Genomic DNA, 22,751 nt, shown 5'->3' with positions numbered 1-22,751 from the left:
ACCTTTTTCAAAGCTGAGCACCAATTTTGCTGTCAATTTTTTTTATTTGTTTCTTCAATTTTGCATCTAAAACAGACAAGAAAAAATGCACCATTAGAGAATGGGTGCATATATAAGGAAAACTTGAATGAACAGTTTGAGAACAAAGGGTCTCTGTTCTTTTAACATCAATTCAAATGTAAGATTTGATTAGATTATAAAGCATTAGGTGTTTTATTAAAATTACTTCAAAAGAAAATGAAGGTCAGGTTGTTGTTTTTTTATTGCCTCTTGATTGTGTACAAAAGTGATTAACACTAAACAAAATGTGTTCAGAAATGTTTAGCTTCAGAAAATAGTGAAAAATTACATATTTAAAACACACATTGTTGTAACTAATAATGCTTATAAATACTAAAAGTGAATGTATTCCATAAGAGCCATAGGATAAATGATCATGTGGACATTCAGTTTTGACAAAGATGTGCTTAAGTTATTTTGTATTAAAATATAACTTTAATGTCGTCCTGTCTGTCTAAAACATTTTTGTCTGTGCATATTACAAAAAGGTTCAAAAGGTTAGAAAAACATCATGTATTATGAACTAACAATTAACATTTTTGCAGCATTTATTAACCTAGGTTCATTCTATTTAGAAATGAACTATTTATAATATTTATGGAATTGTTCGATGTTAATTCATATTACACATTTTAATTTATACATCTTAAATATTTAAGTGTTAAAAATGTATGGATATATGTATAAATTAATATTAACCACAATTAGTAAATGCTGTAAAAGTACTGTTCATTGTCAGATTATGATAACTCACATTATTAACTCATTTTAACCGACTGAACCTTATTGTAAAGGATTGCCAATTCATTCTTCATGACATTTTTAACAACAAACAGTAATGCGGCAATAAACATGGAAACATTACGTAGTGGCTGTGATCCCATACAGCCTAGAGGCTCTGATTTACTGCATTGTTTGGTCTAAAAAAAATCTTCCTGAAGGTTCGGCCCCGTTTAATCATCTTTATTGATTTTTAAGGAAATAGCTATGTTTTCTCATCCATCCTCTCACTGTGTTCACATCTGACACCAGAACATTTGGTCATCCGCCAATAGTATCAGTTATATATAGTCAATAAGCCATCGTGAATCTCATTTAACGGCTCTGTGGACTAAAGCAAAGGTCTCTAATAAACAAGTGTCAGGTGTTAGTAGGAGATCAATGAACATTTTTGGGGCAAATTGATTTTGAAACCAGTTCACATCAACATTTTTGGTTGCGCTTTATTTTAAAGTCCAATTCTCATTATTAACTAACAATTAACTATGACTTTTGCCTCATTTTGCTGCTTATTAATAATACTAATAATCAGTAAGGTATGGTTGTTGTTAAATTTAGGTATGGGGTAGCATTAAGGGATCTTATATATATACATGGTAATGCAGAGTTAAGCATTAATATATGGTTTATAAACAGCCAATATGTTAGGAATAAGCTTGCTAGTTAATAGTGAGAATTTGTCCTTAAATAAAGTGTTACCAATTCTTAAAAGATAAGACGTTTATAAATGTAAAAAAAGTGTTGTCATGAAATGCTTAACCAAGCCATTGTTTACATGAAGCAGAGCCATGGTTTCCCTCAAACTGCCATTTAGTAAATACAAATACAATTTACAATAACAAAATCGTGACCTTTGTCATTCCTTCTAAACAAGCTCAAGACAGTCCGGTCCCTTGGTGAGTCTCAATTGCCCATACCAGAGGTGATCTGAGCCCCTCTCCCTTCAAAGCCCCTGCTCTGTTTATGTAGCCTGAATGTGTGAATGCATATGCATCTTACAACATTTCAACAGATATAATCAGTCTCACCCATGTCAGTTGCCAAGTCCAGAGGTAGCCTTTACGAAGTAAGAAGTGTTGAATGCAGTGCTAACTGAATACGCTTTCAGCTTTGATGCCTTGAGGCCAGGGCAGCAGATGGTCAACATGTTTAACTCATCCAGAAGCTTATAAACAGCTCCTTTCCAGCACTTAATAGGCACTGGGTAATCTGATCCTTGGGCATGACTTATTGTCTTTTACAGTCTATAGGTCCCATCAGGTTTCATGGTCCTGGTGGTGGGAGCACCTGAGGATGTGACTGTACGTAAGGTAAGCACTGTGGGGTGTACATGGGTGGGATGTGAAGAGAGGCAAAGGGTATGGCACAGGATGTGGGCAAAATGGCACTGGGAAGTGTCTGCTGTGGCAGTAGGACCTCAACATACTGGCAAGTTTCTGGATCAAACAGCATTTTGCGCTGTGGCAGCTGAGGCACGTCCACATAGAAATAGCAGCCGGTTTCTGGGTCGAGCAACAGTTGGCGGGGGGTTTGTCCTGCTGCGACACTTCCTCCTGCTTCTGGATACAGCACACCTGTACTCCCAAGCCTGACCTCTGCACTCATGGGAGCAACAAAGATATTGTTGTGTTGGATTTCTGGAGAAGATATTTTCAGCCCTGCTTCCCCGTTCTGAGCTTGACTGGTTGAGCCATCTGTTGGCTGGACTAACGTTTTTCCATCCTCAGAGAGGGATCTCAGAAGGGGGGTATGACTGTTTGATGCAGGGGGCTGGTTGTAAAGAGGTGTTTGAAACATGACAGGCCCTTGAACATAGCCATGAACGGCTCCAATATGAGGAGAGATTGTCTGGTAACCCATCGGATTGGGTTTGTAATAATATGAGGGAACCATGGGTATTGAAGCAACCGTTAGGACGCAAGCAGACAGAGGCCCCACTGAACTCTGTGACCTGGGAGGAAGGCATGGGGTCTGGAGGCCATCACTGATTATCTTGCCATAGTCCTGTTGCTCAGAACTTGCTGTGGGTGGGCAATATTGCAGAGCTACTGGGAAGAGTTTGTCAGAGCTGATGGTCATCTCATGCTCTGGCTTGTTCAAGTCTCCTTTTGTAGGCTTGTCAGTAGAGGCCTCCTCTTTAGCTTGTAGTGCCAAGTCTGTCCTGTTTGTTGGTTTCAAGTTTGTATCGCTGACTACAACATCAGGTTTACTCATGCCAACTTGGCTATCCTGTGACTCTGAGGGCTTTGACAAGGCACAACTGTTTGCCTTGGTTATACTAATGGGACTGACCTTTGTAAATCCAACAGTATGACTTTTGTCATTTGATTCCACAGGAGGCATTGCTTTAGTTGCGCATCCTCTCGGTGCAAAGTGATCCCTCCTTCTGTCCACTGAAAGAGGTGGAGTGACTTTCCGTACCAGGGGTTTTTCTTCTGGTCTGTATCCCTTTCCCTTACCTTCACCCTTGTTGTTGCTTAAATTGTGTACTGATGGCTGAAACAAAGGAGCACTCCCATCTATTCCATGGGCTGATTCCCCTGTGCCTTTGAAGGACATGTTGTATGTGTTTTTCACTAGGCTTCTCATGTCTCTTACTACATGCACTGGGGCCATGGCTTTCAATTTGCCTTGGCTTTGCATACCTAGGATTGCAGACTGTCCTGGTGACTTGACTTCCTCTCTGTCACTCTCTTGCTCCTTTCTAACACTGCTCTCATCAGCTTGCCGGATTGTGTTATCCACTGCTTTTGCTTCCAAATCAGAGATTAGGCATGCGATATTAGTGGGACTGAGTGTACTTTCCATGGTGCCAGCCTGTTGCTCCTGCTTTTCCAGCACATTGGTTAGGGTCATATTGTGTTGTTTATGGATTCCTTGCCCTGTATGGCATTCTTCAGGTGTGGTCTTCACAGAAGCCTGTGTGCTGATGGCTACATTTGTTGCTGCACTCGAATTCCATGCTCTGCCCTTTGCTGAGTCACAGGATAGCTTCCCTCCAGGGCTCAGGTTAGGCAGCCGCAACACCTCTCTTGGGCTCAACTTCTCTGCTGCTTTCTCATTCTCTGAAGTGTCGGTTATTTCAGTGCCACTGCCTTGAGCTTCAGACCTGCCAGTTGCGCTTAAAAGAGGATTGAAGCCACGTTTGCTCAGTAGCTTGGGTTGTGTTTTAGAGTTAACACTACAGTGCTTTTGAGCAGGGCTGCACTCTCTCTGGGCCTCCCTCTTAAGAGTTGCACTTTGATTAAGTTTGGTAGTTTCAGTATACACATCCTTGCCAGACAAATAGATGCATTCCTCAGTGGTAGAAATCTTGTTGTTCACTTTGATAGAAGCAAAAGCTTTATCAGAAACATCCAAGGTGCGAAGATTCTGTTCATGTTGCATTTTTTTTGATAGGACATTTGTTATGATGCAGGAAGCCATCTGGGTTTTGCTGGATGTTTCATCCAGGGAAAATGACTTCTGAAGCCTTTGCTTTCGCTCAGCCTGTACTGACCATTGATCGGCCACATGGGACTCCTGGTTAAAAGCTGCAGGGGTGCTATGTTGACGCTGAAATATGTCCCGGGCACGCACAGGTATGTTTGCAACCTGAAGAGTTTGATTGTTGTGCTCTCTGGCATGCGCCTCTGTTGTATCCCGTCTCATCAGTTGGATTTGTCTTTTGGGCACAGTCTTTAAGCCCCGGTTTACTTCATCTGTGGTTTCCAGTGCCACATCAACACACTCAAAGCTGCTGGATTCTGAGCAAGCCGATGTGTTTTGAGTGTTTGAATACATCTGCATTTTAAAAGAGAGAACATCATCTGTCCAATTGTTGTGGTTTTCATCAGCAGAGGGCTGACTTGAGGGCCTACAGCTTGAACTGAAAATATGCATGTAATCAGTTTCAGAACAGTAAGATCTTACCTGGGCCTGGTTAACAAGGCCCCCCACCTTACTACTGGCCTCTGCAAGCTTTGTTCCCATGCTGGTTGATCCTCTGGTATTGTCTGTAGTGTGGCAGGGTTGCCAAGAGCTGCTACACAGCTTGCAGGAGAGTGGTCTGGACTGCCAGACGCCTTGCCGGCTCTGCTTTTCCGATGTCCGAGTATCAGCGAGTCTCTGTAGCCTGTGTTGGTGCCTGGTTGCGGGGATACGCTCTGAATAACAGTGCGGCGGGATTCTTGACTCCTGCTTGCTGGCTGTGAGTGTTGAGATGCAGTTTGCAGATGCTTTTCTATTTCTAGACCTGACTGACAGCTCAACCTGCTCCTTTCTGCAACTCACCCCTCTACCCTGGCCCTCCCCCTCCTTTTCCGTATGACCCAGAATATGCCCGCCTCTTTCAAGCCTGGGTGCACTCAAACGTTCCCTGGGTCTTTGCTTTTGTGTCGCGTGGTTCTCTTTTGGCTCTGTGCCACCATGCTCCTGTTCCATACCCTTGCTGTATTGATTTCTCCCAGGCGTTATCAAAATAGTGTTTGAAGTGAATGTGGGTTCTGGGGAGCGGTGCTCCTCAGCGGTTCTAATGTTAGTATGAAATACAGTCCTGCTGCCTCCAAAATAATCCCCCAGTTTAACCAATGAATCTTCTCCTGATAAATTAAGCTTGTCAGAATTACCCATCTTTTGCACCGGGTTTCTAAAGGCTACCTTTACAGACTGCAAATCCACATTTGTTGCTGGTGTACCTGACAGCAGATGTTTTGACTCAGATTCTAACGCTCTCTCAGTTGATGAAGGTTTATCCTGGTCACACTGGGACACATCATAGAGCGCTTCTGTACCCTTCTCTTCTTGTGTTTTGCAGTCCTGTGATAGTGTGGTTTCTGTGATCAAGGATCTTGAAGTAATGCTTTCCATAGTGGTAATGCAATCCAAGAACTCAAACGTCCGTTCAGCAGGACGCTCTGTAGAAACAGTGTGTGTTGTGTGCCCTAAAGCTTCACTGTACTCACTCAGAGAACAAAGAGCAGTGCAGTATGAACTTGCTGAGTCATCCGTGATATCATCAGTCTGCTCTAGGTGACTTTCCCCTTCATCTCTTTGTTGGAGAGACAGACTGTTTTTTTCATTGCTAGATGCAGATAACTTAGACATTTCTCTTTAAATGCCACTTCAAAAATGTCCTTCTGTGGTGTCTGAACATTTCTGATGCAGTACTGGACGTTTTACACACTAGTGGGGGGTGGATGTGCAGGTCAGACCTATATTGCAAGTGCAGAAATGTTTATGGTTTAAAAAAAAATAGATGTAGCATCAATATGAAACATGATATCCAGCCTGACTGCTTCTAAGAAAAATAAAAAGAATAAAGAGTTGTATTTTAGGTGCTTAAAATTAGACAGAAAAAGTCATATGTATACATTGTAAATTTAAATTATTTGTGGATTAAAAAAATATTTTTCAAATACTTAAATGGTAGCAGCGTCACATAAAAAAAAAATACAGATAAGAGTCTCATGCATTTGATTTGTGATGAAACGTTCATTAGTGTGAGTGAGTGAGTGAAGTGACATTCAGCCAAGTATGGTGACCCATACTCAGAATTCGTGCTCTGCATTTAACCCATCCATAGTGCACACACACAGCAGTGAACACACACACACCGTGAACACACACCCGGAGCAGTGGGCAGCCATTTTATGCTGCAGCGCCCGGGGAGCAGTTGGGGGTTCGGTGCCTTGCTCAAGGGCACCTCAGTCGTGGTATTGAGGGTGGAGAGAGCGCTGGACATTCACTCCCCCCACCTACAATCCCTGCCGGCCCGAGACTCGAACCCACAACCTTTGGATTACAAGTCCAGCTCTCTAACCATTAGGCCACAACTTCCCCATTATTTCTTTTACAGTGTTTGTCAAAGGAAATGCTGTGTATACTAGAGAGTCTCTCATCCCAATGTTAAAATGTTTCTCACCTGATCCAAGCCACCAAAAATCTTCTCCTTTTTGTTGAATCTGCTAGTTAAATCTGAATTAGAAATCAAGGAAAAAATGTAAGAGAATTGTGTCAACAAGTCACCAGACAAGGTATCTATAAAAAGAAATTAGGGCAAATGCCTTTTTAAAAAGTATAATAAGCTAGAGACTGCAGAGGAGATGAATCAGACCTTATTTTTTGGCTGCTGAGGTCTGGATCAGGACATGTGGTCCAGGCCCAGTAGTAACTAAGGTTACTGTTTACTGGTCTGGCTGTGCTGGAGTGTTCCCTTTGGAATCTGACTAACAGAGCCAGTGCAGTCACAGGGCCAGCTAAATATAGTTCCCCAGGCCCCATAACACTATCATCAGGGAGATAGGGGTGAAGTCTTCTGGGTACACTGTGGTAAGGATCGGGCCTTCAAATGGCCATTGCAAATATGGTCACACTGGTTATGGAGGTATCATTTGATAGCGTAAAGTAGTCCTTTTTTTAAAAAAGGCATCAAAACGATCACTATATTTAAATTAATTGTGCATTGATCTGAACTTTGTTAGTGTGAAGTTAATTTTGATGTGAAATAGTTCTGTCAGATTTACCTTAACTAGCATGTTAAGAATTGTTGTTCGAAAGCACACAGCTGTTCGAGAGCAGATGTGCACTTCCTCTCTAGTGTTTGTTGTGCGTTGCCAGCCAACTCTGGGTCGGGACTTTCACTGAATTGGCCATGACCATGCAGGCCATGACAGCTATGGCATTTGACCCACTTGGTCTCGGCTGTGCCTGATGGTTTAATGACATGATATAGTGGGCAGCAAGGATATAAGACTGCTTAATTTCACACCAGCGCTGCTTCAAAAGTTTTTATCCGCATAGTAACACATACATAAAACCCGAGGGGACCACCAACACTTTGGTGTTAAGTTGTGAGAAGTGTATAGCATTACAGAGAGTTAAGCGCATTATCCTATATCATAACTTCCATATTAGCATTTCACCCTGAAAATATGGTTAGAAAACATGGAAATGAAAGACATAATAATACATAATAACAGTGAAGATTTCCACATATTCCATTTAAATTGACATTTATGCATTTAGTAGACACTTATCCAAAAAGGAATATATTTGTCTTGATTTATGATTGTGAAGTGTTTAGTACATCTCTCACAAAAAATGTACCACTAAACCAAATTACAACAGTAAATATCAATCGTTGTGGCACTTTTATTTATTTATTTAGGATATTTTAAAATGGCATTGATCTGACAAGTCTATCTCATTCCTAAGTAGAAAAGCTGTAGTTTACCATACATACGTACTGCAAATAGCAGGCCACTGTTGTGCTAAACTGCGTACTGCTACTGTGTAAAACGACCAGATATTTTGACTTCATCATATTTCCTATTTTAAGAAGCTAAAGATTCTTTGCACATTGACCAGGCATTGCTGTATTCACTATATAGATACTGTTTATGAGATTATTCATGAACTTTGCAATGTAAGTCCTACAATTAGTAGTTTAGTCTACAGTGCTTCAGGGTCCACCTGCTGGTCAAATGCAGGCAGAACATATAAAATAATATTAGTCACTTCATTTTACAAATCTAATTGAGTTTTAAAATTTGCGTGGGATCCATCTGTACAAGTTCAAACAGCACTATCGTGACAATCAGTAATCATTCTTAAGATCATAAATTAATTTCATCAACAGCCATTAAAATTTAAATGAGTATTAGATTTATGATTAAATGTAGATCTCACGCACCATTAACAATTTTATTTGTTTATTTATTTAAATTAAATTATAAAACAAATTAAAATGTGTACTTCACTGTCCTCTACATCAAAACAATTCAATCTCAGCAAACCACAATCACCTGTAGATTTAGATGATTAATAAACACATACACGCACATTTAAGTTCATTTCATCTATCAGTGTTTTAAATAACTTTACGAATCGCAATTGTTTGAAGCAATGCTCATGTTAATATCCGCGTTGCGGACTCCTCCCCGTTTGAAGCGACCACGCAGCTCCGCACACAACATCATTCAGACTCAGAGCTGCTCCTCTCAGGCCGCTGGGGGAGCACACTACACGGGACGGCGACAAAAGTCAAAGGGTTAACTTGGATACACACGCGGCGGTGTTTTGATTAAAAAACCCATCCAACTGCACACTGCAGCGATTTTGTTATACACTGGAAGAATTTCCCTTGATATGGGATTTGTTTCGAAAAGTACACACGCGCGTAATTGAAGGATATATCTCCAGTATGCGGCAGTTTTGAAACAAAGGGGTCTGGAGCGCCGTTGTCTCAGTGGTAAGACGCGCTGTTGCTTTAAGAGCGTTATGTTGTTTCTTATAATGTTTCATTTTCAGCTTGTTTTAGTTTGAATAGGCATGGTCGACTAACCCGTTTAAACCGAAACTCTTTGCTTTATTCGTTCACAACTCTCATGTCGCCTATGCTTGATATCTCTGTAATAGGTTCTCGTGGCTTGCCGCAGGGCTAGATGTGCGGCGCCGGTCACTTTCATTTCGGACCGATTTATGTATTTCTGTTTTTTAGAAAGCGACCTAGAGATAGGGAAAGTTTATCGCTATATTGTGTTTAGGTAATTAGTTGAGTCTTCGACAAATTAATAAGATAAAGTCGTGCTTCTCGGCAAAGTGGGTGTTGGAGTTCAGCGTGAGATGAACTGCTTGAACTTTGCTGGACGACTTCAAGCTCAGTAAATTTAGAAAAGTTTCCCACAAGCGCCCACTTATCTTGTGCTTTTAGTTCCCCTGAAATACTTTTTCTATCAAACAAATAGAATTAGTGTAGAAGTGCCTAAACTGAAGAAGAATTGCTGCTTTTCCTCTCTCACTCTTGTTTGTGTTTAAGGATTGGGGCCCTTTCTGGATGGGAAAGATGGAATCGGAGGGGCAGTGGTGGAAAAGCCAGCTTGCAGCAGACATCCATCAGGCTCTACGGATTAAGGTGAGTTGTAATAAACCGCTTTGCATTCATCATAGGGTATCACAGTGCAGTTTTAATCCAAGTGTCAACATCCAGGTCTCCAGTGGCTCGATTGCCACACGTTGAACTAGGTCTAGTTTGACTTGTCCAAGCTTTGATGGGGAAGTGTTAAATGTCACACGGCCCTCAGAAAACATCCTCTGATTGTGGCCTTATGAAGGTTCCTGGCCAAAGCAGCATCTAGTATTGTTTGCATTCATACTGTAAACACAATTCCCTAATAATCATATTGAATATCATTTACAACTAAGAACCAGGACCCTGTGAAAAGCCTTTAAGGTACTCTGTTACAGCCTACTTTTAGTTTAGCTTTATTTTACATATTTTCTTTCTTTATTTTACTTTAAAAGTGCTGTGATTATATCACAGAATTATATTTTTTTATTATAAAACGGGGTCAAGTCTTGGGTCCTGTCATTTTAGCCACAGTTTCGATCCTTTAGCAAATTACGTACAAGTAGACCAGAGCTGTTATGCCGTTATTGGTAAATCTGTTTCTTGAAACCGGACACACTTTTGTGTTGGAGCACTAGGAAGTGTATTGCTAAACCATGTGAACTTTTGTTTCCTCACTGTTGAGTGAATTGCACCCATCAGACAGTGAGGTTTAAGTGCATTTATTTAGTGCACTCTGTTGTCTTTTTATTGTCCGTCCTGTTTATTGCAGGGTGCTCTCACATCCGGTTTGGAATGTTAAGTGTTCTGTTTGTGTGTGTATGTGTTTGTACTTGAGTTTGTCTGTTAGCTTTAGATTACCGGACTAAACAATCCTGCTGGGTTTATTCAGCACGTGTCAAGGAGTGGCAAAATGATGCATGTGACTGAATGTGGCTTCCATGAACTTTTTTTGGCACGTAATTCTCTTCCCCACCTAGGTTAGTCAGAGTTGTATGTGAAATCTAGTGATATGTAGGACTAATGCAATGCAGATGCAAAGTGGTTCAGCTGTTTGGGGAAATATGTGGAGATTGGAGGTCTGGTGTTGGTGGATTTTATTTAGACAGAACAATCTATCTCTGTTCACCAACATGCAATGTGCAGTTAATGTTGTGCAGAAATGTTTAGCAGATGTAAATCTTTGCACAGATAGGCTATAGTTTAATTTATGTTTTGTGAGGGAGGTTGGCTGACTTCACCTCCTACTACGTCAGTACTGAAACCTAAGGGTCTTTGCAATTAACTGAAATCTTTGAGGAGGTTAATTAGCAGCTTTGCTCTTAATTTTGCTTGTAAATTTTTTTTAGAACGATGCTAAATTATGCTAGAATATTTATTCTGTAATTTTATGTTCCATCACTTTAAATATATATATATATATATATATATGTATGTATGTGTGTGCGTGTGTTAAAGCCTTATTTAGTTTGTCTTAAACAAGCTAAATGACAATATTCAAGCAAGTCTATTTCCTCTTTTTTTGTGTGTGTGTGGTGTTCAAGTGCCAATTCCCATTTTATGTGTGAAACCCACAAAAATGTAAAGCCACAAAGCAGTGCTGAGCTAGTTTTATTTCCTCTGGCTTTACTTTGTTATAGATGTTTTGAAAAAGCTTGTACTTTTGAAAACGGTTTGCATCGAGATATGCAGTTGACAAAATGATCAGTCATTCAAATATAGCAGCAGCTGTAGGGCTGTCTAAATTGCGGGCAGGCTCCACAAAAGGGCTCCTTGAGAGGGTCAAATCCCAGCCCCTCACCCCACAGGGGACAGATGGCTGTGAGACATGATGGCTAGGCCTGTAAAGGAAGCAGCGCTCTCCTCAACAGCCACTATAAAGCAGCACACTCTGCCTGTAGGACTCATGTCTGGAAAGAGTTTGACAATTTAGCTGCTTATTAAATGTGACTGGAGCTGTTTTAGGGTATGTTTGAGTTGTAATTTCTGCACAGTTGGTATTGGATTGATTTTTGAGAATGGCTCTGGTTTAGTTGATTACAGAGCGTGCTGATAAAAGGCAATTATTTTAATTGGGGCTCATTCATGAAAAAGGTTTAATCTTTCATAAATTGATTTGAACATGTATTGTCCCTTTGAAAGCAGAATGCATATTATATGGTTTTGCATAATAATGGTTCATACATTTTAACTTATTTTTAATTGAACATTTTCTAATCCTTTTGGCTAACTAATTTATTTTATTCTATCTTTAACAGATTATATGTTTTTTTATATACAGAAGTGTTATATATATATATATATATGTGTGTGTGTGTGTGTGTTATATTATATACAGAACTTATATGGTAATCACAGATTTTATTTTACATAACTCACAAAAACTACTGTTCAAAAGTTTGTTTTGTTTAAGAAGGTTGCATTTGGTCAAAAATATTTAAGAAGGCAATATTATGATGAAGTATTTTAATGAAATGTAATCTTATTTAAAATAGAAGTGATATATAATTCTCTATATGAATATATTTTAAAATATAATTTATTTCTGTGATGCAAAGCTGAAATTTCAGCAGCTATCCCATCCTTCAGTGTCATATGATTATTCAGAAATCGTTCTAATATGAATATTTAATGCACAAGAAGTTTCTTATCATCAGTTTTTTTTTAAAGTTGCGTTTCTAATATTTTTTTGTAAACTGTGATGCATTTTGGGATTATTTGTTCTATAGCATGTTCAGAAATCTTTAGTAACATTATTAAAATCTTTACTGTCACTTTTGATAATTTAATGCATTCTTGCTGCATTCCGTGATATTTTTTGTAACTCACCATTATCCAAATATTATATACACTGTTACATAAAAACCATACTATTCTTTTCTCCTTAGGAGCTGAAGTTGCCAACGTACCAGGCCCAATCTCCACAGATCGGGATGCGGCGGTACTTTGCCGACCTGCTCGCTGTTCTCAGTAACCGATACCAGCTTTGCCCCACGGCTCGTCACCTGGCCGTCTACCTGCTCGACCTCTTTATGGACCACTATGATGTAGCGGTGCGGCAGCTGTACGTCATCGCCCTCTCCTGTCTCCTCCTGGCCAGTAAGTTACAAATGAATTTGATTGCACTTTCATTTGCTTACCTGTGTCTGATCTACACTCGTTGCAGGTAGCTGAAGTAAATTTAAACGGCATAAATTTTATGTTTAAGTGCTCCTATTGAAACGAGCGAGCACGTCTGTTTCTCTGCATTAGTTGGCTGCTGTATTGTGCTGCGTGACAGCTGTGTGCACAAGAGGCCACGGCCTCCGCTGGCCTTGAGACCCCTGAGTCAGTCTCCAAGGCAACCTATCCAACGCACAAATCAGAAAGAGTTCCAGCAAGTTACAGCTACTTTGGCATGTTGCAAGTCTAACCGACAGTTTCAGGTGGATTGCAAAAGCTTTATGCAGCAGACAGAGAGAGACATTCTTGTAGTGATGCAGAAGTGTCTCCTGATGTCTCAAGTAGATTTATAGTGCAGGAAGCAAGGAAGATTGACTCATAATATATCTGTGCTGTGTAATGTGGCAGGGCATGCTATCAGTAGTGGCATGTCTGCTTGCACACAAACAAAGCCAGAGAGATAAGATAGAGGGGGTGACTTGTGTCGCCATGTGTTGGTGTTTTTCACAGATTTAAATCTGGAGCCCAGATTAAGGCTTGCCAAAATGACAATTAAAACGGAGTGCTTTCTCATTGTATCAATTGTATCATTTGTACAATACTGACCTGAATAAATTAAAGATCGTCTTTAAATAGCGAATCTCTCGCTTTATTCTGACCCTCATTACAGCCGCCTCTTTATTGGGGGAGGTTTTTTTGCATTGGCCAGCAATTGGCAGTGTTCAGGCATTAATTAATTTCTTTTGACTGAATGAATAATGGCTTTGCTCATGTTTCTTGTTAAGATATCCCTCCCTTTCCCTAGGTCATTGATTCAGGCGGCTGCGGCCATTGTTGGGTTTCTCTAAGAGTCGCCTGCAGTCAATGTGTGTGGGGCATCCAGCCCTGCGCTTAAAGCTGAGAGAGCATAGCAAAGTTTCCATTCAGACCAAGATTTAATATGAAAAATGGCACTGAGAGGCGCTGTCTTTGCATAAAACAAAAGGGTTTGTGATTTCATAATATAAAAAAAAATCCCATTTTAGTATTAAATTTAACCCATGTGTTGTATGTGTATTTTTGTACTATTTTTCCCACCTTGTTACATTTCAAATATGTCCAGCCTTTTCGTTATGCTATACTGTCAAAATTAGTGCTAATGATTAATCGCATCCAAAATAAGTTGTGTACTGTATACATTTATATATAAATACACACACATACTGTATATATTTAGAAAATATTTACCTGTATATATATTTATATTCATATAATATATTTATAAATATATTTAATATATAAACAACATTTTTCTTAAATATATGTATACATGTGTCTATTTATTTATATATATATATATATATATATATATATATATATATATATATATATATATATATATATATATATATATATATATATATATATATATATATATATATACACACATAATAAATATGCACAGTACACACACACATTATGCAAACAAACTTTTAGCACTACAGATGTTGGATTAAATTGTCAAATTGTTTTCTTTTAATTATTACACATTTTGTTTTTTTTGGAACCGATTGATCATAGGCCTCACTGATCTATGCTTATGCACCTTCTGTTTTTGAGAATTTCCAAAATTAAAGATTATTCACAAATAATGCCTTTTTAACTTAAAAACCGAGGTGTGTAAGGTCATATCAGTGAGGCCTACGATCAGTCAGTTCCAAAAATATATACAAAACCATTGCTAAACAAAAGAAAACGAATTGAATCTGAGTTTTGGTGCATAGCATACTGAGAGATTTACATGCAATTTTTAAAGGTTGGTCATTTTGACTTGGAGCACCCAGTTAGATAAAGGATTTTCAGCTCAGCACAAGGGTTAATATTGTTAGTGTGCCTGTCATTGTTAACTAAACTATTCAAAATTGTTTTTGGTTATTGAAATTAAGCTAAAATAAAATATAAATATTAGATGAAAAACTTAAAAATCAGAAATGCATTCTTACTGAAATTACTAGAACTCAAATTTAAATTTATATATTAAAGCAAAACGGATTTATTAAAAACAAAATGACAAAAATGCAACAAAATGACTTAATTAAAATGAAAACTTAAAATACAGCAATAAAAACTAATTAAAGAGACTATAATAGTATGTACATAATACTAAAATAACATTGCTGCCCAACTAAAGCTCATTTACTTTGGCTTCAAATTACACAAGCTTTAAAAAAAAAAAAGCTTAAACCAGACCATAACCCCGTATTAACACAGGATGATCATCTTGAAGGTGGAGTCGGCAGATATTGTGCCGTGCCAAGATTTCAGCTGAGGTCAACGCTAAAAACTAGAGTGAAAACATTGCTGTCCTGAATCAGAGGAAATTAATCAAGACTTTCAGATCTAATTTTTAGGTGCTAACGTTCAGGGATGAATGATGGCTAAATGCAGTTTGAGGGTATGCATGGACGAACACTTAAGCTTGATGTTATCAGTGCCATTAGCCCCCACACCCACCCGCTCTCATTCTTTTAGCTGAGAACTTTGGAGGAGGAGAGGGTGAAATATCAGGCTCATTTCCTCTCCTGAGCCGAGGCGATGGGGGTTTGTTATGCTAACGCACAATGTATGTTGTGAAACTCGTTTTTATTAATCAAACCTGATAGTATGTACATGTATAAAATGGTCATCTTTTCTGTTATTAGCAGTGTGTTTTCTGCATTTTGAAGGAATAACAAAAACAAGATGAACCCCAACCCTCTGGTACTTTTCCACTTTCAGCAAGAAGCCCTGTTGAAATGGTATATCATCCTGTAGCTAATGGAGCTGCAGCTCTCCTTTTTGATGAAACGGTGTAGAGTAGCATGTCAAATGCAGGCTGGCCCTTTCCTCAGAAGGATGAGGGAGGGGGGAGCTGAGGGCCCTGGAGGAGCATGTTTGAACTGAAACACTCAGCAGGGTTCCTGATATTCAGATTAGTGTGACAGATGCCCCCCTGAGGTTTGATGCTAATGAAAAGAATTTGTACACCCCAGATAATTAAGAAAAGACACTGTGCAATGGCTTTTTGTGTCAGCTGGGCATTTGTGACTATGAAGTTCCACCAGTATTTCCTGTTCTGATGCTGAATCTACAGTGACACAACAAAAGATTGTATTTGAGTTTGAAATGAATGTGATGATGTGAAAGACAATAAATAGGCAACATGTTTCTGTTTGTCTTTGTTGGCTACACACAAAAACACATCGAGTTCAAACAGTGTAGCCTGATGCATGAATAAAGCATGAATTGCAGTCTGAGAGAATGATGCATAATTGTATACATGTAGTATAATTAGCCTATATAAAAATATTGTGTAATTATAATGAAATATCGTGATAATATAATAATTTAATGAATAATGTGTTGTCTCTCTTTGCACATTTAATTTTTTATATTTTTTAAGATTATATTCAAACTTGGAAACCGTGAATTAATTTGTTTTTACTACTTTTCAAAAGCCTTTTAAGTTTATATTTAATTTGTACTTTTTCACCACACATTTCTATTTACTTTGTTCAAGACTCAGACTTTCAGTCATGAAAATTGAAGTGCATTTGGTAAAATGCATATTTAAATAAAAAGTGAAATTATTGACAGGATTACCATTCAAGATATAGTTTTGTCAAATTGCGCCAAAAGAAAATATTTGTGTAACTGGGAAACACAAACTGGTATTCATAACATGCAGCCTGAACGCATTTCATATGTAAAATAATGTTATGGTTGTTTCAGAAAAAAAAAATCATAATTGTCCTGTCATCCATGGACATACACTGCCGTTCAAAATTAAGTTAAGAGATAAGTAAGATTTGTAATATTTTTTTTAAAGAAGTTTCTTATGCTCATCAAGGCAGTATCTTTTTGATACAGAAAAAAAAATTGTGAAATGTTATTGCAATTTAAATGAACAGTTTTCTATTTTATTTTACTTTAAAATTGTATTTATTCCTGTAATTTCAAAGCAGAATTTTCAGCATCATTACTCCAGTCTTCAGTGTCACATGATCCTTCAGAAATCATTCTAATATGCTGATTTATAATCAATGTTGGAAACAGCTGTGCTGCTTAATTGTTTGTGGGACCTGTGATACCTTTTTCAGGATTCTTTGATAAATAACAAGGTAAAAAGAACAGTGTTTATTCAAAATAGAAATATACACTAATATTTTTATTCAGCAAGGATGTTAAATGGATAACTTATAGTAAAGACTTATATTGTTAGAAAAGATTTTTATTTTGAATGTTATTCTTTTAAAGAATTTATTCATTAAAGTATCAAAGAAAAAAGTATCCAAATAAAATATTAAGCAGCACAACAGTTTCAACACTGATAATACAACAGCATATTAGAATGATTTCTGAAGGATCATGTGACACTGAAGACTGGAGTAATGGATGAAAAAAAATATGGCGCTGCGTCACATAAATTAATGATATTTTAATGCATATTGAAATAGGAATCCAATATTAGAAATTGCAATATTTCCCAATCTTTTGCACAGCAAGTGTACACTGTTGAGCACCTAGAGCCAGTGTGAAGACTGTGATTTGAGAGCATTTATTTTGTAAAAGTCCAAAACCAAGCCAAAAGTACTCATAGCTGCAGAAACTTTAGGTTAATCTCAGAGGTTACTTCAAGTAAATATTTTAGGTCGTAGAGGTTTGTCTGGGTGAACACCTGGGGTAACAAATTACTTACTGAGTCTGAGCAAGTCCATCTGACTCTTGTAATGACTGGGTGTTTATGTCAGCTTGTTGTAGTTGTAGATACTCATTTACAACAGAAGTTTTGTTATAATAAATCGCAAAGTATTAATAAAAAATGTGCATGTCCATAGAATATATGTGTGAGTATGTGAAACTCAATGTCTTGATGTAGAGGCCTGATAGTGCTTGCGTTTCATTTAAGAGGAAGTCTCTGTGAATGAAGGTGTGACCTTGGATTCTCTGCTGTTTGGACTGTTTCTCCTCCACGCCAGCCAGCGATCTGAGGGGGACTGTGAGCGCTCAAGCATGAGCCGTAGAAGTCAGAGGTCGTGGGGCCCTTATTGTTGGAGCATTAGACTGCGGGGGAAGCAATACTGCGGAGCCTTGGACTTTGGGGAAAAGATATTAACACCTAGCACCTAGAGCCAGGAAGGGAAACGAAGAGAACAAAGGAATTCTGCAGAGAAGGGCTAATTCACCATGAGGCAGCTGTGCTCTCTCATTACAGAAATTCACAAAATGCCTCACCTTAATGATGTCAATGCAAATCCTTTTAAAGAAGCCCAAGTATGTGAAAAAGCACAGAGATGCATTGTTCTTAGATCAAGAGTGTCTTAGATCTTAGTGATATCTGATCATGGGAGCTTCTTTAACGTCATAAAGGTATAAAATGTCCTTGCTTTCATCCGGAACACATCATGGTGAATCTGCACCATTATGATATTTCTAAGCATAATTTTTTTTACATTGTATTTGAAATCAAACAAATGAAATGCTTAAGCTCAAATACTTGTTTATCTTTGCTCAGGTAAGTTCGAGGAGAAGGAGGACCGTGTGCCCAAACTGGAGCAGCTGAACTCTCTGGGCTTCATGTGCAGTCTGAACCTCACTCTCAACAAGCGTGACCTCATCAAGATGGAGCTGCTGCTGCTGGAGACATTCGGCTGGAACCTGTGCATGCCCACACCTGCCCACTTCATCGACTACTACCTCCACGCTGCTGTCCAGGAGGGGGACCTGCACAATGGCTGGCCCCTCTCCTCCCTGTCCAAGACCAAATCCTTCATGGACAAATACACACACTACTTCCTTGAGGTTTCGCTGCAAGGTGAAAAAGTCACTGTTTATTTTTTTTTGAATGTTCTCTTAAAGTTAAGTAATAATGATGAAACAGAAAATGTAATTTGAGAAGATCATTAATTCAGATTGTGAATTTGATAAAATGCTGATTATGTAACAGACCTCTAGTATACACCACACATAAAAAGATTAAGATTTTTTTTTTTTTTTAAATGCTTCATAAATCTCTTATGCTCCCCAAGGCTCCATTTATTTGGTCAAAAATACACTAATATTCTGAGACATTATTACAATTGAAAATAACTCTTCTTTTTTTAAATTATTTAGCTTTTTTCAAATATAACAATAAAATCAAACACAGAACACAAAATGAAACGCATACTGTACACACACAAAAAAGGGGAGGGGGGGGGGGGGGGGTACAATGTAAACCGATTAAGAAATCAACATTTTCAAATCATGTAGTACAGTTTTTATATAATTCAAAAATGGTTTCCAGATTTGATCAAATAATTCACCTCTCCCTCTACATGAATTTGTGATAATGGTACACAGTTGCAAACGTCCAATAACCACAGTCCACTTGGCACATCAGTGTCTGATTTCCATTTTAAGGCAATACATTTTTTTAGTTATTATCAGCAACATTTCAGTATAAAATTACTCTTTCTATTTTTTTTATTTTTTTTAATAATTAAAGCTGAATTTTTAGCATCATTACTCCAGTCTTCTGTGTCACATGATCCTTCAGAAATCACTCTAATATGCTGATTTGGTGCTCAAAATTATCTTCTTATCAGTGTTGAAAACAGTTTTGCGGCTTAATATAATTGTGGAAACAGTGATGTATTTATTACAGGATTCTTTGAATATGAAGCTCAAAGAACAGCATTTATTTGAATCTTTTATTTAAAAAAAAATGTTTGTCATTTTTGATCAATTTGATTTAGCCTTGCTGATCAGAAATATTATTTTCTTTAAAAAAACAAGTGTTATATTAATGTACAATAATATAAAAAAGTCAGTTTGCATATACCTGTTACATTTACTAAATGATTATATATAATATCAGTGTCGGTGCTTAGTGTTTTTATTTATTTTTGACTAATGAACATTTTAAATACTTGTTGGAAGAATTGCGGAAATAATGTACATTTATAATAATGTAATTTTAAATTATTCAATTTATTATTTTTAATATAAAGTATGTCTAATGTCTATTTTATTATTGTAATTTATTTGTATGCTTAATAAATTCACTACTATTAATTGATATAATTTATATTTGGGTTATTGATGACTTAAGCATATTGATGATGCAGCCGCTTAATGAAAGTTTTAAAGCCTAACAGTCTCTTAACCGTGGTGAAATCACTGAGGATATAACTTATCATGTTTGTGTGCTGCTTTGTTGTAGATCATGCCTTCCTGAGCTTCAGACCTTCTCAGGTGGCAGCTGCCTGCATAGCTGCGTCCAGAATCTGCCTGCAGATCTCCCCCAGCTGGACCACTGTCCTCCACCTGCTCACGGGCTACTCCTGGGATCATCTGACGCAGTGCATCCAGCTCATGTTACTGTAAGAGCAAACCACAGTATATGCTCGCATTCATAGAACATAATGTGCCCACATGCTTCACCTCACCCTACTCTTTTGTTTCATTTTTCAGCGCTCACAACAACGACGTAAAAGAAGCCAACAAATCCAAATCTTCCCCTTCCGCCAGTCGGAGCCTCCAGCCGCAAGCTCACATCCCCCACAGCCCCGCCACCCCCTCTCTGCAAAGGCAGCCCACCTCCAGCTCCCAGCAGCTGCTCCTCCAGGCCAGCAGTTACCCGCAGCTCTCCCAGCACTCGCCGGCGTTATCCCAGCTGCACATGCTGGCCGATTGCCAGGCCCTGGGACCGGTGGGCTCTCGGGAATATCTGCAGCCCCACCAGGCTGGTCTGCTTTCGGCCTCAATGCCGGCCAGCTCTTTCGCGTCTTTCCCCAGCTTGGCGTCGGGACTGCGAGGCTTGCCCCTCCAGGGTCCCATCTCCATGCAGGTGAGCATGGGGCCTGAGCGCCACTGCCTCGGTCTGACTTACGGGAGCGGCTATTTGAGTTCCCACCACACGTTCACAGCCGGCTGCTTCGACAGGTGACGCCAGGAGAGGGAGGACAAACTCAACCTGGGGCTGCCGCCGTCCTCCGCCCTCTCTGCCGCCCCCGAGGGGATTCATCCCAGACGCCGACGAAGACTTTCTAAACAGAAAACCAACAGTCGAGCAGATCCAACTGAGGTCATAGTATTAACTTGAGAACTCTCGTTTTTTAGCATTTTGAGGATGTCTATTTTTTAAGATTATTTAGCCAAGTGAGGACCTGCTTCCAGTGCCGCAAGCTTATGACTTGGGGATCCTTTTTTAAGCACACAGCCTTAAGAAGAGAAATCGAGTTGATCTGCATTCCATCCCACCAGCATTTTCAAACAAGTCCTTGAACTTTCACACTGGATTTGCTGTAGGGTCCTTTAATGCTGCTGCCTTTTTATATGAACCGATGGCTTTACGACCAAGAATCCTGTCTCCCTTCTGGTCTTGTTTACAGTGACATGCCACATATCAGGGATGTACAGATCTCTTTAATACGAACACACAACATACCATTGAACCAGCTGATGTTTGTATGAAGTAGCTTATTATGTTCTCGTCTGTGTTTCTTGCCGAAGTCTTTAGAGAAGGTTGACGTTACACTGAGGTTCCAGTTCTCTCAGGCAGATGGAGGGAGACGCCCCAGGGGACGGAGGCATCTGTGCTCCCCTCTTTTCCATGTTTTACTAGTCTCCTCTCCCCCTCCCCCCCAGGGAAAAATAGCCATGATCGCCCTGCGGTTCTGTTGTGTGCTATGAAGATGACTTCATTGTGCTGTACCTCTTCCCATCAGACACTGGCTCGTAAAGATTACCTCACTGTTACACTGTCATTCACATTTACCTCCAAGGTCATGCTAATAACTAGTTTAACCTAGTTAGTTACAAAAGATGGTTCTGCTGTTACAGCTGTAGCGTCATACCTTTAGGTCAACATTTTAGTCTCGTTTCTGTTAAGCAGACGGTCCAAAATATTTTATTATTATTATTATTATTGTAAACTAAAGATAAGATTAACCAAACATGTTACGTTTCTTTCCTTTCGCTATTGTCCTTTTTTGTTGTTCAGAGGGTTCTTAGACTTCACAATGAATTTGTTTGTTGACTGGCCTTAAGACCAAAGTGTCTGCTTTACGTCCTGCTGAATGAGAAGCTTTTTCAACCACTTAACTGGACTTTGGATCTAAATCTTTCTCCTAGTCCTGAACTTTGAACTACCTCAATATATTGCCATTTACATGCTGATTCTGCAGGGCTTGTATTTTCGTTTTGTTTCTTCTCGATCGGTCAGAACATTCAAGTGCTTTTTTTACCCAGAACGTAGTTTTTGTTTTTTGTTGAAGTCCCGTGTTTTGTATAGGTAGAGAACTGTGTTCACTGTTTGATATTTCAAAGTCATTCTCTTGTTGAAGCCTCTGTGTGTGCAATATGTAATCATTAGTTTGTTACCTTTTAGACTGTGTATTTTTTATTTTGTACCACTACTTTTTTTTACAATGTAGAATTAGTTTCTTGTTGGTTTGGTTTGTTTTAACACGCTATTACTGCATACGTGCAGTGATTTATTTTTCCACCAAGAAAATGTTGCACATTGCAACCAATGTCTCCTGAATCTCTAGACATTTAGTAGACTAGAGAACATTGATTCTGCTCATTCAGTGATCTAATGGGTTTATTTAAAAGCCTGTATTTGGGTAGGGAAGGGGATAGCAGGTGTAAATTGGATGAAAACCCCAGAAATAAAATGGAAAAAGCACAAAAGCTTGGTAAATGTTTCGTTCATGTGTGAATCATACATTTTGAATAGACGCTGGATTTGCATGGCTCAAGGCGAGTTGTTTCATATGAATGTCTGGACTCATTGCACATGAAAAGGTCTTTGGTGGGTGGGGGGGGGTCGTGTTCATTTGGCTCCACCCCAAATACCACTGCCCTCCCCCTTCCTCCCTGCATGTGACGCGCTGGACTGAAGACAATAGGGGAGATT

At 38.9% G+C, this 22,751-nt stretch overlaps 2 protein-coding genes across 2 annotated transcripts; one reads left to right on the top strand and one right to left on the bottom strand.

The window, feature by feature from the left end:
• Nucleotides 1–55: 55 nt before the first annotated feature.
• LOC306862271 (uncharacterized protein) lies at nucleotides 56–5,688 on the bottom strand (the record flags this gene model as incomplete). Its single annotated transcript, XM_079405020.1, has 2 exons — nucleotides 56–4,623; nucleotides 4,753–5,688. 2 exons carry the CDS (start codon nucleotides 5,686–5,688, stop codon nucleotides 2,104–2,106), a joined length of 3,456 nt encoding a protein of 1,151 aa, XP_079261146.1. The 3' UTR covers nucleotides 56–2,103.
• Nucleotides 5,689–8,786: 3,098 nt separating this feature from the next.
• LOC306862148 (cyclin-J-like) lies at nucleotides 8,787–22,512 on the top strand. The gene is made up of 6 exons (XM_079404808.1): nucleotides 8,787–9,070; nucleotides 9,638–9,733; nucleotides 12,556–12,766; nucleotides 18,363–18,662; nucleotides 20,052–20,211; nucleotides 20,303–22,512. The coding sequence occupies exons 2-6, from the start codon at nucleotides 9,656–9,658 to the stop codon at nucleotides 20,775–20,777; spliced, it is 1,224 nt and encodes a 407-aa protein (XP_079260934.1). The 5' UTR covers nucleotides 8,787–9,070; nucleotides 9,638–9,655; the 3' UTR covers nucleotides 20,778–22,512.
• The last annotated feature ends 239 nt before the right edge of the window (nucleotides 22,513–22,751 follow it).

Source organism: Barbus barbus (assembly GCF_936440315.1).
Source record: "Barbus barbus genome assembly, chromosome: 43".
Classification (NCBI taxonomy): Eukaryota; Metazoa; Chordata; class Actinopteri; order Cypriniformes; family Cyprinidae; genus Barbus; species Barbus barbus.
The sequence above is the reverse complement of the archived record's forward strand: the minus strand, read 5'-3'. Positions and strand labels throughout refer to the sequence as shown.

Bases quoted from the DNA above. Each gene is read 5' to 3' on its own strand.
- LOC306862148 (XM_079404808.1), top strand. From the start codon at position 9,656: ATGGGAAAGATGGAATCGGAGGGGCAGTGGTGGAAAAGCCAGCTTGCA. The intron at 12,767-18,362 runs GTAAGTTACAAA...ATCTTTGCTCAG, and splicing joins CTCCTGTCTCCTCCTGGCCA to GTAAGTTCGAGGAGAAGGAG. The intron at 18,663-20,051 runs GTGAAAAAGTCA...GCTTTGTTGTAG, and splicing joins CCTTGAGGTTTCGCTGCAAG to ATCATGCCTTCCTGAGCTTC.